This window comes from Argiope bruennichi, chromosome X1, assembly GCF_947563725.1.
Source record: "Argiope bruennichi chromosome X1, qqArgBrue1.1, whole genome shotgun sequence".
Taxonomy (NCBI): Eukaryota; Metazoa; Arthropoda; class Arachnida; order Araneae; family Araneidae; genus Argiope; species Argiope bruennichi.
The window spans coordinates 80,156,073-80,171,340 of NC_079162.1; the positions used below are offsets into that span (position 1 = coordinate 80,156,073).

At 26.7% G+C, this 15,268-nt stretch overlaps 1 protein-coding gene across 2 annotated transcripts in view; it reads right to left on the bottom strand.

Annotated features, from left to right (window-relative positions):
• Positions 1-15,268, bottom strand: part of LOC129958310 (mitogen-activated protein kinase kinase kinase kinase 4-like) — a 57,650-nt gene that overhangs the window by 11,653 nt on the left and 30,729 nt on the right. For both annotated transcript variants that reach the window (XM_056070707.1, XM_056070706.1), the window contains exons 16-22: positions 11,613-11,863; positions 10,672-10,721; positions 8,684-8,754; positions 5,061-5,270; positions 3,288-3,480; positions 2,527-2,738; positions 1,193-1,259 (exon numbers count right to left, since the gene is read on the bottom strand). In XM_056070707.1, the coding sequence (XP_055926682.1) occupies positions 1,193-1,259; positions 2,527-2,738; positions 3,288-3,480; positions 5,061-5,270; positions 8,684-8,754; positions 10,672-10,721; positions 11,613-11,863 (1,054 nt within the window). The remainder of the gene's footprint in view (positions 1-1,192; positions 1,260-2,526; positions 2,739-3,287; positions 3,481-5,060; positions 5,271-8,683; positions 8,755-10,671; positions 10,722-11,612; positions 11,864-15,268) is intronic.

A 15,268-nucleotide genomic window follows, 5' to 3' on the forward strand; every position in this document is an offset into this window, starting at 1 on the left:
TATTCAGACACAATATTTTCAAATCTGCAATTTGCAAGAAATATATTAGCTACAAGCCGAGAAGTATTAATGTCAGCATATTATTTTCTCCTATCATTTCTTAATTTTTTTTTCTCTTGACAGATTGTTATGAACTGAATAGTTTTAAAACATGTTTTTACATTGTTCGTTATACTTTTTTTTTTTGACAGACAAATTAATTAGAGACGAAATACAGAACATCATGGAGCTTAAGTTCACATTCAGATATATTAAGAATTCCCTTTGCCAATTGTAAATAATTTACTAAACAATGTTTAAATACTGATAATTTTAACTACTCAGATTTCAAAACATTTGATAGACTGATGGAGAATTATTAGATTATATAAGACACAAAATCTCAATATGAATAAACGAACAAAAATAATACTAGCAATTTTCTATTAAATCAAGTACCCTAAATAATACAAAATTAAAGCTCTTTCACCACCCTCGATTGAGAAGTAAAACTCATCTGAAAAGAATAATGGGATTTTTCAGTTTTCAATTTTTGTGCTTATATTCTATTTGTTTCTGTAGAAAGAAACAAAAATATACTATTAATAATTTAACCTCTAAATCCATATATATCAATATAAAAATAATATAAATTTCGTTTTTCAAATGTATAAAGAGTTAATATCGTCAGATCATCAACTATTAACTAACACTAAATTTTGAATACCGTTTATGAAGAAAATAGATAAAACATTACATTTCATGAGGCGGATTTCAAAATACTTTTATTGCACATTAAAATTTTAAACTACAATAACAAAAGTAAAAAATTGTTAGTTATCAAAAGGTATCTTTCATTTTAAAATCCTTTTTCTAACACGAACCAAGCTAGGACATCAATTTAATATCAAACCCAACTTTATCAAGAAAACATATAAAACAGCCAAAAACAAGTTTAGTTAAATTCCTATTAATACAAAAAATATTCTCTCATCCCTCCAAGATTTCAACATTTTCAAATAATAAAATTAAAATTCATTAATTCTAACGAATTGTAAGTTTTATGGAAGAAAACATTGAAAGAAATTTATAGTATGTTAAAAGAGCAAAAAATGTAAAACAATTTCTTTTGCAGCTTTATATTTTTAGAAAATCTTTAAGCCTTACATTTAAAAAAAAAAAAAAAAAAAACTCACACAATCATTATACTGACCTATTTTAAAATGCACAGCTCCTTGTAAATCACCAACATTTATCCAACCATTCTGCCTCTCCACTTGCTGGAATACACAAATTACAGATACATTATAGCTTATGCACGAAAAAAATGGTAAAAGCAGTAAATAATAAATAATCTTTACATCTTGAAAATAATGTACAGTGTAGATGTGAGAATTTACAAATGCCAAACATAGTGCTAGTTCATGTACGAAAAAAAGTACTTAAGAGTATTTGAAAAGTAAACAAAATTACTAACATCTTCATTCAATCTAACAATAATGAGAGCTAATCAGTCAAAAAATAAAGTATAGGGTTGAAAATAAATAAATTTGGTCATTTAAAAAAAGAAATAACTGAAATTGCGCCAAAACTTACTAGTAGTTATGCTGTATCAAAAAGCTATTTATCAGTTTGAGAGCTTTTTTCTCGGAATCGGCTGGCTATTGCGCTTTAATAATATATATATTATGATGGAATATCCTAAAACTACCATTACACTAAATTTTCCACCCTGGACCTTTACCTTATAAAACAGCTTTTGGACACCGACAATACTATATTTCTCTCACAAGAGTGCAAAGAAAATTGAATTTAAAGAATAAAATTAATTCTGAATAATACCAAATTTGAATTATTTTTGCATTTTCATACCGAAATCAATATAGAAATAAATTTATGCCAATGAAAATAGCAATGTTTGATGTATTAGTTGAAATGAGATTCAAATAAAAAGTCTAAGGTTGTTAACAAAAGAAAAAGTCTAAAGTTTGAAAATTGAAATTTCTTAGGTTAAAGAAATTAATGCATGCAAACAGATTTTTCCTCGGCCTTATTTCAGTTAGTTTCCCATAGTGCTTGCTATTTTGAAAATACTTTATCATTTTTCCTTTTACTATACTTCAACGTAGTCACTTGTTTTAAACAGATACTATAAATATTTTTAAGAACTTAATTTCCAAAAAGAAATTACACAGAATTAACTTTCTTTAATAATATATTAAATGCTAAAACTAGGAAAATAAAATATTAATATTTTTAATATATAACGAAATTTGAATTCCGTGTTTAAAAACTAATTTATTTTAAGCTGTTGCTATACAATACAAGGCAATTAATTATACGTTATTTTATTTTATAAAAACCATGTACGTTTAAATAGTAATGTTAAAGTAATTCAGCACTGAAATTTAAGTTAAAATTGTCTTTTCTTGGAAATTAATAAACATCAGTAATATAACTGCTAGAAAATGAAGGAACATTAATTAGTAACACAATAATAGATATTGAAAATAAAAATGGGAACAAGAAATCAAAAAATATTCATACCCCATCAGAGCGGAGAATTTTACTTTTCAACCATGATAAGTAATACACACGAACTCGAGACTTCTTGCCAGAAATTGAAACGAGTATATTCTGACCTTCCAACACTTCCATCTGCTGAAATCTTCGCCTTGAAATCAGTTGATAAACTTTACCTTGGCCACTTCTATCAAGCAACATTAATCCATTTTCGGTGCCAATTAACAAATTTACTCCTGAAAACAAAAAAAGTATCAAACAATTAAAAAATGTGGATAAGAAAGAAAATATGCTACCTGGAAATAAAAGTAGCCAAAGTCTACCGGGTGTTACTCTATATATTTTGAACAACTTATATGGAACAGATTTAGTTGGACTAAGGACAACATTTCAAAACATATTTTATAACTTTAGTTATAATTAAAAGCTTAAGAACATTTTAATGATTTCCTTTATACTTCTTATTCAAAACTAAATTTATATAAAAAAAAAAATCAACAAAATTTTCATTAAAAATAGGAATTTAAAAGGCAAAACAGAAATAACAGCATTGTTCCATTTGACTATTTCATTCAAAATAAACTTTTTTTTAAAGCAAAAGCTATTAGTAAGTAGCTGATACCAAATTTTGAGTTAGTATATATTAAATATGAACCATTGAAAAAATATGCTCGTATGATTTGTGCAGTTTTTAATAATTTTCAAAGTGCATTTTTGAAGGGGAGAAAAAAGAAAAGAGTGATGTAAAACCTTTTAAAGGCATAAATAAAATATTTAATATTTACCCCATAATGCTGCACAAAGAATTTCCGAATTAAATCTCTTCTTGTACTTCCTGATTTCAGGAGTATCAGGAGTAACTTCATGGGCTGTTGGAGTGACATTGACATTAATCTGTGACAATTTTTGAGGTGAAGGTGAGGAACCACTTCCAGCTCCAAATCCAAAAGTCAAAAATGATCTTTGCTTATGATGATACTGAAAAATTTAGATAAAAATTAACCTCATAAAAATACCTGAAAATGATATTTTAGAATACTTTCAAACATTTTGCACATTATTAAATAATAGCATTTAAAAGGGAAAATACCACACAAAAATGACCATTGAAGAAATATGAAAATTAAAAAAGAATTTAAAATTTTAACTGTTTTTGCCACAAATAACAGTTAACTGTTTTTAACTGTTAACACAAATAAAAATTCAAAAATTGGCATTAAAAAAAAATCTTTTTTAAGTGATATAAGGATAATAGAAGTTACAATATTAACTTGAAAATTTTTTCAGTTATAGCGATTTAAATGTTAATTTAGATATAAATGAAGAGTCTAATAAGATTTTCACAAAATTTTAGCATTAATAAGATTTTCACAAAATTTTTGCATTAGTCACTTGATAATAATGGGTGACAAAATACATGCATAAAACTTTTCACATTTAGAACATATTCTTGTTAATGTAACCTTTTTTAAGTAGAAGGCAAGTTTGTAAATGCAATAAATCTCTTTACATCAACGCACGCACGCACGCACAAATCTATCACCAGTAGAAAATATATTACTTCAAATTTTTAATAAAAAACTGTCACATTTCTAGCGCACAAAAGCTAACTAATTTTTAAACAGAAAAACGAATTATTTTGAATATAGCATACATACTTAATTATGAAATAATCTATGTAAGACATCCTTAACAAACCTCCAATGTAAGCTTCAAGCTACAAACAGCAGTTCGGTTATTTTTTGAAATATTAAAAGGAATAGATGTCTTTAATTCAGGAAGTAAATAGCTACTAACATGAATTGATTATTATGAGCATCAAATTAAGTACTTGATTAATATATATATATATATATATATATATATATATATATATATATATATATATATATAATGATATTTTAAACTTTTAATTTAAACCAAATTAATTTCCAAAGCTTATCGTAATTTAGCCCATAGTAATTTCATTCTCTTATTTCTTGATCCAATTCCACTTTCAGTTTAATTAATTCAACTGAAGCTGTGTGAAAATTACTGCGCAATCTACGTATCAAATGAAAGTGATCCCTTCGGTGCCCTTACCAAGGTGTCAAAGGTCACAATGTGTATTGAATTGGCGCGTGGCCGGAATACAATAGAATACCGGAAAGACAATAGATAGCAATTTTATAATGCTATGGGGAGTTTAAAAACTTGATTCTGCAACATCAAACTAGAATTAATTTTTTTTTTTTGTTCATTTAAAAGTGGCAAGCAGTCTCTTATATCAAAGAGTTTACTATTATTTTGGAAACAATAAATCATTAAAAAGAAAACAATGAAAATTATTTCACAATGATACCAAAAATCAGCAATAGCTTTGAAAACTGCTGTAAAGATACCATTAGATGCCAAAGAAAATTTTCTTTAAATATATGGTGTGCCATCAAATCCAATTGCATTTTTGATGTCCCCCAACAACAATAAAACAATATTTTGTGCAACAACATAATTCTTTTAAATTGCATATGTAAATTATATTTAATTTGGTATTACTGAAAATATTAGATTTTATTTACTTCATCAGATCTTTCCGCTTTTGAACCCAAGACTTGTTGTGATGAATGCTGAGGGAATAAATCGGGAAGAACTCCACCAGGACGAGATCCAGCCATTCCAATATTAGCAGGAGTACTCTGAGATGATTCTAAACGCTGACCATGAAGTCTACTTACATCCGGCAATAAAGGAGAGTTCTGATGTTCTCTGGGCTCTTTAGAATTATCAGCCTATGGATGATATAAAAAGTAAATTAAAACAGTAAATATTTCCTTGGAGCAACTAAAATACCAAACCTACGAGAGCTGCACTTTTCTAAACAAATGAATCAAAGTGCATATAAAAGGGGGAGTATTGAAAAAAATAATTAAAATCAGGCTGATTTGAACCAATTAGAGTGAGTGAGATTTCTGTCTTTTGGCTGCGCTTGCGCCCACATGATGTTTGTTAAATATTGCTAAATTTGAAGTGTATATGTAATAAAAATGAAGAGATAGTAATCAATTTTATGAATTTGTTAATTTCAAAAAGGGGAAAAAGAACTTATAACAGAAGCTTTTAGTCTTCTGTGCCATATAGTTTATCATTAGAATCACTAAAAATAAATCGGGATTATGATGAAAGACAGACTACAAATGATATAAATAGTCCTTTACTATAATTACTAATATTCTGTGCTTTAGTTTCCCCCAGTAAACGATGACATAAGTACTATATTGCTTAAAAGTCTATTATATAAAATATATAATACATATATCATATAAAAATGTATTGTAACATTGTTTAAAACATAGAAATTAAATACATTAAGTTACACACAATATCTTGCTAAGAAAAAAATTGAAGAAAACTACCGACATGTTACAAATAGTTTTTTCAAAGACAAAATATCTTTTCCTTTCTTAGTCCACAAAGGTGTTTTTAACTAACAAGGGAAAAACAACATTGGTAAAATTCAGAATATGAATGTTTTAGGATTTATGTATTTATACTGCCTGTTAAAAAACTGTTTGGGCATTTCTTATTGCTCGCAATCCATAAAAGCTAAATTCACAGAAGATACATCCTTTAACATGAAAGAATATACTCTCTCTCTCTGTGTGTTTTTAAAGCAAACTGCATTCACATAACAGACCACTTATGTATTTATACTCTTATAATCTTCAAGCTATCTTATTGCAATCTCCAATTTTTGGTCTTAAATTATTCTGAATTAAAAAAAAAAAAAATCCCCAAATTTAAAATTTGAAAAAACGGCTCAAAATAACTGGAAATATGTAAAAAACATTTGGGAGATTTTTTTAAAAAATAAATGCTAACATAGCAAATAGAACAAGATAACTCCAGCTTCAATGCTTTCCTTCATTCAAGTTTTCATTTCAGTCGTTGGGTAGTTTTGAAATATCGTAATTGCGTTCTAAGAAAGATTAATGCCTTTTTTAAAGTTCACCATCAGGAATAGTGAAAATAAGAATTTGAAATGGGAGTACTGCATTTGCATATTTAATTACAAAAAAAATAATAAAATAGTTAAACAGCATTTTTGAAGCTATCATCTATTGCAAATCATCTAAAATGATTCAACATATTGGAAAAATTTAGCAATTAATATTAATAAAACAAGCTTAACTCAAAATACTTTCAGACAAGCTAAAAATAAAGACAAATGCTTATTTATTGAAACATTCCCTTATAATTGAAAGAAACAGCATAATACTGCTGTTTTGCATATTCAAGTCTCCCCTAAATGATACCTTGAAGCATTTTTAAGAAATTTTCTATCTTATTTTACCAGAAAGAGAATATGCCCAATTAATTTATCAAAACAATTTCAAACTTCAGTTTTATTTTTTAAAACAAGTATTTTGTCCAACTATGAAGAAGATAAATTATCGTACTAGAAATCGTTTTTGTATTTTATTCATACATGTTACACTACATAAATTTGTACATAGTACAAAATTTGGTTTCTGAGCCTTTTCATTAATTTTCATTAAAGACGTCATAAATCATTTCTACAACTGAAAACGGCTCTTATTTGTCCCCAACAGAAGCTTATTATTAACTTGAAATGTAACCAAAGTAGAAACTGTTAAGAGGAATGCATATTTTCTACTCACCTTTATATTCATTTCAAAAAGAGGAAAAATATATCTTAATCAAACGCAATGTTAAAAGACATTATTCTCTGTATCCTCTTAGCAGTTTTTTAGCGAGAGAATCCTTTTGTAAGATTGAGATCACACGTTGTTTTGAAAGATTTTGGTTTTTCTTAAATATTTTTTAAATTATTTGCACTGAAAGGATAAAATTTAAAACAGTGATGCTTCAGATCTTGCTTCTTCCACAGACATCCAAATTTCAGTAGGTTTTTATTCAAAAATTTTAACTTTTAAATTTAAAAATTAAAAAGATAAAATAGATGTTAATTTTTTTCAAAAGGGATATTTGCTGTCTTTTTTTACTGAGCCTTCTATTATAGATACGAGTCATTGCCAAAGATTCATAATATCTTGAAATATATTGGGAAAAACAAACAAAACAACAACAAACAGGAATTCTTATTTAACATTAGGAACTGAAAAGTATTTGAGCTGTTTTAAACTGAAGAATGTGAATATGTATTTGAAATGGGATATTGCTATTCGAAATAATTGAGTTTGTGCAAATTTAAATATGAAGAAGATTTCTTGCATCATAAAATATTCCATACACTTATAGAAAGCTTATTTCTACAGTGACATGAATTTTTAGTTTCTATGTGCAATAATTAATTTCAGAATAACAAACAGTGTCCAGATATCTTTTTGACAGAATATGCCATACATAGGTTTTCATAGAAGAAATAAAAATATCAACGCAAACATATTCAAAATAAATAAAAAAATATACATAAAATTTGGTGCATTTTAGTATATGCACAAAACGCTTATACTATGTCTTTTAAAATTAAAAGTTTAATTTCATTCCAGTGCATCTGTAAAGCTGAATATGAAAAGCTCCTAATTTGTTATATATACTTATTTCCAAATAATATCCAATTCTAAAATGTAAAGAATATACAATTTTCCGGTTTTTACTGCTAGAATGATTTTTTCACTGAAATCTCACCTTTACAATTCAAATAAATTATTATAAATAACTCAAACATATTTGTTTTCTTTCGTCAATGATATTTTAACCAGTATAAAAATTTAAATTCATTAAATTTACTGTAAAAAAGCTGTAAATTAATCACACGTTAAACTCTCAAATGGATTTGAAAATAGCACCTTATATCGTCAATGACAAATTTTTTCATAAGGACAAACTCTCATTTTTTTTATTTGATTAAATATGATTTTACATAGGCAGTACTTCAGTATATGTGATAGAACTGAACATCCTCTGAATTTCTATTTCATAGATTTTAAAAAAGAAAATCAAACAAAATTATTTTAATTTACTAAAATGAATGTAATAATGCCATAGAAAATGCATTATTCATCAACAAAATTGCATGCATTGCTTATTTAGGAAAGCATTAAATGTTTTATATAAGCATCACCTATCAAAAGACAATATTTTAAAATGCAGCAGTTATCAAATTTGATTTAACAAGTTGACAAGGCATTAGAGCATGGATAATTCAATGTTCACAAACCTTATGAAGAGCCTTGGTATCTTCATCATCAGGAGTTGGTGGTAGAGGTCGGTTTGGTGCTTGACTAGACACTAAAATAAAGTGATATCAAGCAATAATGTTTTTAGATTTAATAATGCATTTGTAAAGATTATATCAAAGAAAATTGAAAACATATTTATAGATGAAAAATAAATTATAATTATTCAATATACTCTTTAAACAAGATATAGCACTTCAATCTGATGCAGGTATATATTTATGAATAAAAATCAACCGTAGAATTTTACTGATATATTAGTATCGATTTAAACCTTAGCATAAACAAGAGATATTGAGAGGATTTTGCCAGATTCAGTATTTTTTAATTAAATTTATAGGTCAATTAGTAGCTTTATGAGTAAGATATCTAGGAGTGAATTACTGTTACAGCACTTATAGGCATTTTGTTACAGGAATTCATTAATACAAAAAGTATTTGAAAAAAAATGAAAAAATTAAAGATAATTTAATTAGCCTTTTGCTTGGTAAAACCGTTCACCAGAACATAAAAAAAAAAAAAACACTGCTCATGTAATAATGGTTTTGACTGATGATGTTACTTGTAGTGGTAATAGCAAAGTTATTTTAAGAAATTACAACTTAGTTAAACCAGTTCTCTTTACATTTAAATATACACATTTAAAAATGTAAAATTTCCCGATTCCAATTTTTCAACGAAAACACACATTTCGAATATGAAAATTAAGGGTTTTCATTGTTTTTTTTTTTTTTTAATTTTTACAAAACGTTTTATTCACGTACAAATATAAAGGATCGTATAAAATCATACAGCGATAAAAAATATGACAAAACCCAAATTTTAAAAAGTGCATTGGTGATTGCAACATTTTGTAATCACCAATTAAAAGTGTCTGGAGCTTTCTTCACAATCAAGTCTATGATATGGGAGTGCTTATAAGGTTTTGTAAAACTTAAATTTGCATCTTTACTGAGTGCATGTTATTCAAGAGCTGAAAACCCTGATATGCAGAAGCAGTAGTTACACTACTATACGTGGTTAAGAGCATTTATTTATAGAAATGGAATTTAAAATAATCCGTTTTTTCAGATGACGATTGGTTTTCCCTCAAAAGGAAAATATACAAATTCGGAGTGCAGAAAATCCGAATATTTCAGGAGAAACCACTGGATTAATTAAAACTCAATGTGTGGTGTACTATGTCATTAAGGGTAGCGGATCCACTGCTTTTTGAGCAGAAAATGAATGGAACAAAGTATATCAATATTCTTCAGTAGTTTAATTGATTGTTTCATGAAGAGGAATATTTTTGCTGCTTTCAAGCAGAATCTGTAACTTCTAAAGCAAAAATGTCATTTATAAGGGCTTTTTTTTAAATGAATGTCAAAGTTGAAAACAACTCTGGCCGCCTCGTTTTCAAGTCTGTCAATTTTTTTTTTTCCTATTTAGCCGTCTATTTGCATAATTCCCACTCTAAACATTAAAATGAAATTAAATAAATAAACGTTCGCATTTTGAGAACAGTAATTTTATGTGCAGTCCAGTAGTGTACATATGAGATGGAATCGGGGAAATATCTGAAAAAATTATTCATGTCTTGAACAGCTCTAGTGATAATATTCGTCTTTCTTTCAATTCTGAATAGCAGAATGGGCCCTTTTTTTAAATTTCAGTTTATATTCGTAATTTGAACCCTGCAGAATTAGAGCCCCATTAGAATTTTTTAAAAAAAAAATTAGAACTAATCGATTGACTATAAAGACAAAATATTTTCTTCACATCAATTTGTGAAATGAGACAGATTTGACATATCCTCCAATTTCTGAAATTAAGTAAAGTAATTCTGAAATTAACAAAAGTACTGTTCTTTCATTTAGGATGTAAAATATAAATTCTTTTATAAAAATAAATAAAATTGATCTCACTTCCTCTCCTTTCATTATAAAATAAAGAAGATAACCAAACAGACATATCTTAAAATTCTAACCTTTTTGAACCAATGCTCTTAAAGTATCAGTATTGTAACAGTCAGGTGGCCTGCAATAAAAAAATTAAATAAGCATCACCAACATGCTGAATTAAAGGAAGAAATTTAGAAAAAGCATAAGCTTAAGAAGTTTAAATTCTAATCAAGCAAGAAGCATACCCTACAAGTTATTTTCATGGTAAAAATGTAACTTTTAAGACAAACAAGGAATTAATACTTTGAATAGATCATTTCAAATAAGTGGAGATGTATTTATATGAGAATTAATACATGTGGTTTAAAATGCTTTTTTTTTTTTTTTTTTTTTTTGCTAAAAAATACAGAGAGGGGAAATGGAATAAATAATATTTTCCTAACATTAAATTCTCATGATAAAGACAAAAAAAGAAATGTAGTCAGGAGGTTTTACAACATTTCAGTGTGCACTATTTTTTATGCAACATGACTTTTCAAATCTAAGCACTAACTATGTGCTTAGTTTGTGTGCTAATGTGCTATTGTTTAAAGATCCATAACAATGTGAGATAATCAGATTGCATTAGAGTTACCCTCTTGTATACTATGTTCTAAAAATGGAAGTATCTGATTAAAAACTAATAAATCAGAATTGATAGAAAAATTCAAATTTGTGGTCAAGGTGGTAAAACAATGTATTTCATGTGCATCACATTATAATTCTTTTCAATCATATCAAAGCACAAGAGTTTACAGCCTTCCTTTGATGAACTAGAAAACCATTAATAAGCAGGGAATTATTGTTACTTTAATTTTAAACTGGTTATTTTTAAAATCAAATTTAATGGAACATTAAAATTAGTAGTGAATACTTTAAAGTGCATTTTTAAACTTGGACATGAATGCATTCAATGAGTTTAGAAATCTAAATCTATTATAATAATATACAGAAAGAAACAATTAAAATTTAAGTGCCATTTACATACAGGGGTCTTGGGGGATCCGAAGCTAATAAAGTGCCATCATTTTGTACTTGTCCATCATCTTCATCATCATCGTCATCATCTGAGTCAGAAACAATTGGTGGTGGAGGAGGGGGGAATTCAGGTGAACTGCCATTTAAAGTAGAATATTCATCACAGGGAACAGCCGGAGGTAAGTTACAATTGTTTGGGCTTGGGGCACTACTGTCCATTACAGATACATCAGCTAAATGAGAAGCTACCACGTCCAAGTCCTTAAAAATACAAGATGTGCTTTCTGAATCACATTTTTTAAAAAAAATTATATAATAGTACAAACGCCAGTTTTCATAGCATTAACAAAATATATTAAAAAATCAATTTCAGTGCAACATATTAAGGTATCAAAAATGAAAGTTAAATGCTTATGAATACTCTTGGAGAATTGTTATGGACAAATTATTCAAAAAATTCACTTCATTATTAATATCTATGGAGAAAAGCAGAATTTCCCAGTTAAAAGTGCATTTTTCCATGTACAAGGTCAGCAATGAAAAGGATAAGCTAAATTTCAATTTAATGCAATTCATTTGATTAATAATATTATCTGATGCCAAACAATTTTTATTTTAAAACAGTCCATTTAGCTTCAGTTACTATAGAATTTTCAATCATCTAAGTTAAAATTTTATTAAGGAAATAATACAATTTTATTATCTGAATGTGATTTTTAAACATTAACTGAATACTCGATATTGCTAATTAAAAGCTAATGCATAATAGTATTATCAGTCATTTTTTTTATGATAACGATTATTATTATTATTTTTTTATAGATTTTGTGATGCAAGAAATGTATATTGAATGTCTTAGCAAAAGAAGCTCTGATATTATATGTTGAAGTTCTGGTATATATACAGTACTATTCGGCTATAATGCAAGTTAGAAATATTCTTAATCAGTGCAAAGCGTCGAAACAATTCTTGACATTGTCTGCCCGTCACGAAAACTTTCCCCATCAAATGTTCTCATTTCCGGCGGTCGCTATAGAAACGGATTAAAAAAGGACGACTTAGTTTTAAGTAGGTTCATTCAAGTTTCTTATACTGCAGTCTTAGCACGAAATTGGCTATATATGCTACTATGTAGTATCATACTACTTTAATTTATGAAAACAAATTTTTAAAAATAATTATTATTTGTATGCCTAACGACTGCACAAACTAAACCACATTAATTATCAGCAATTAACACTACATCTAGTTTAACATAAAAATCAAAGCATAATTAATCGTAATTATTTCTTAATTTTTATAAAAGCTTGTATTATATTCTAATTCAAAGTAAAATGTTATGCATTATATATGCATGAAACCTTTCCGAAATTTAAATTTATTTATCTTCTTTGAAGTAAATATTTCCCCAAATACAAAATTTATTATTTAAAAAATATAAATTTAATTTGAAACTTAATTTCAAAATGCGAAAGCTTTCTAAAATATAATTAACTTTGCAAAGTTTAAATATAAAAATATTTGAGTACTTAAGATAATTTAAATGCATATTCAGGCGCTTGCTTGAGGCGTCGGACTTTAAAAAAAACCCAAATAAAGCACTTTTTAAAAAATTATTTAAACATCGCTTTACATTATTTCTATCAAAAAAAAAAAAAAAAATGCACAAGTTTTATTTCGGGTAATATTCCAGATGACTTATACTTATTTTTCCAGAATACTTATTTATCCGGGCTCGAAAAATTAAAGAATTACTTCAAAGAAAACACTTTCTTACGAACTGTCATTTCAATTAGCAACATGGAAAATGAGGTTTTCTTTTCAATGATTATTAGTAATCATTACCAGTATAGGTATAGTTATTAGTACTCATTACCAGTAAAGGATCCATGAGGAACCCCTGTTTGGTTTGACCATTTTGGGGTTGAAAATCTTTCACGTTAAATGTCTTTCTGTTTCTCTTTCATATTTCTGTCCAATGCTCATTGAATGTCGTTGAAGAAAACTCATCAGCATTGTTAAACCAATCAGGCCTTCCGATTAGAAGAAATCTCGTTAAATATTTAAATATTCTAATTCTTTTAGGTCACATTAACGTGGGAATGTTTTTAGCTTCCTGAAATTAAATTTGAGAAGTAACGCTATTAGAATCTATTCAAACTACAGAAATATGAAGAAAAAGGCCTGAACAAATTCTTTTTTTTTTTTTTTTTTTTTTTGCTTTCATTCTTAAAAAACGTGCAATGCTATCATTATAGTATTTGATAATACTTGGAAGTAAATATTTAATAGAATTACTTCTCTACATTTGCATAAGCTCCCATTTAACAAAAAATAAAGAAAATCATACAAATTTTCTAAATATTTTTGTACAGCATCAAATTGCTATTTTCACTTAATTTCAAAATAATTTGTTTCTTTTAAATGTATTCAGTTCAATAAAATTTTTTATTTTAGCACAAATCACAAAAGCTTAAATCCTCCTTTATTGTTTTTATCTTGACAATGATCCTGACAGGAGGTAACTGGATTGCAAATGCAGATTTAATGGAAATAATTTAGTGATTCCAATGAAAATAATGTAGCGAATTTTTAAAGAATATTTCCTCAAAAATAAATGAATCGCACACTTTCCTACAAAAATTTACTCTTATTAAAATCTTCAACACAATTTCCAAATAAAAAGAATTCAAAATCAGTAATCATTTTAATTTTTCTGATACAAACAGCTCACCATATTTTGCTTTCAAAACGTTCAAATATTTATAATTTTAAAGATATGTTCTTGAAACCGATTTCTGTATTATTCATTTCCATATATCAATCAATTCAAATAGGGATTTTTTTTTATTAATCCGTTAAAAAGTTATCTAACTTCTGATTTACGACGATTTTTTTTTTTTTTAATTTCAACTTCTGGAACACCATATGAAAAGATTTCTATTCAGAAAAATGATAAAAAGTGCTGATACAGGAATTCCTTTTTATAAGAATGGGTCTTTGGTTTTAATTGAAAATCATACGAGAAATATTTTTGTAGCACTTAATGCAAATCGTTGAAAATTCACGACAAATTAAAAAAGCAAAACAGCACAAATGATTTCTCTGAATGTAAATGAAACACATTTGATTTTACAGACTAATATATATTTAAATTTTATTATAAAAGCTATATTTATAATCAAAAAACAGATTTATCTCATGGCAATTTATTTGCTTTAATTATTGGTTATTATTTATTACACACCAAATATTATTAATATTGTAATATTATTAATATCGCTGGTATGAGTAATGAATAAATATAAAAAAAACAGGTTACATAACTACATCAATATGCTTTTTTGAAAATTTTTTTTAAAAAAAGCTCTTTTTTTTCTTTTTTTTTCTCTTCCTTAAAAACACTCAATTCCCAGTTTATTTAAAATTTTATTTCTTAAAAATAAAAAGTCATGCATTTAAGGGCTAAAACTTTCGAAAATTCTATAAAAAGTGAGCTATTGGAAAGTTAAGGTAACTGCCTACGTTCGAGAAAATTTTTTTAAAGGCTATTTTTTAAGAGTTAATTTGTGTTTTTTAGTTAAATAAGGATATAAAATGAATAAACATTTATAAAAAAATTTTTATAACTGTCCCATATTTTTAAATTGATAAATTTGATGTAAG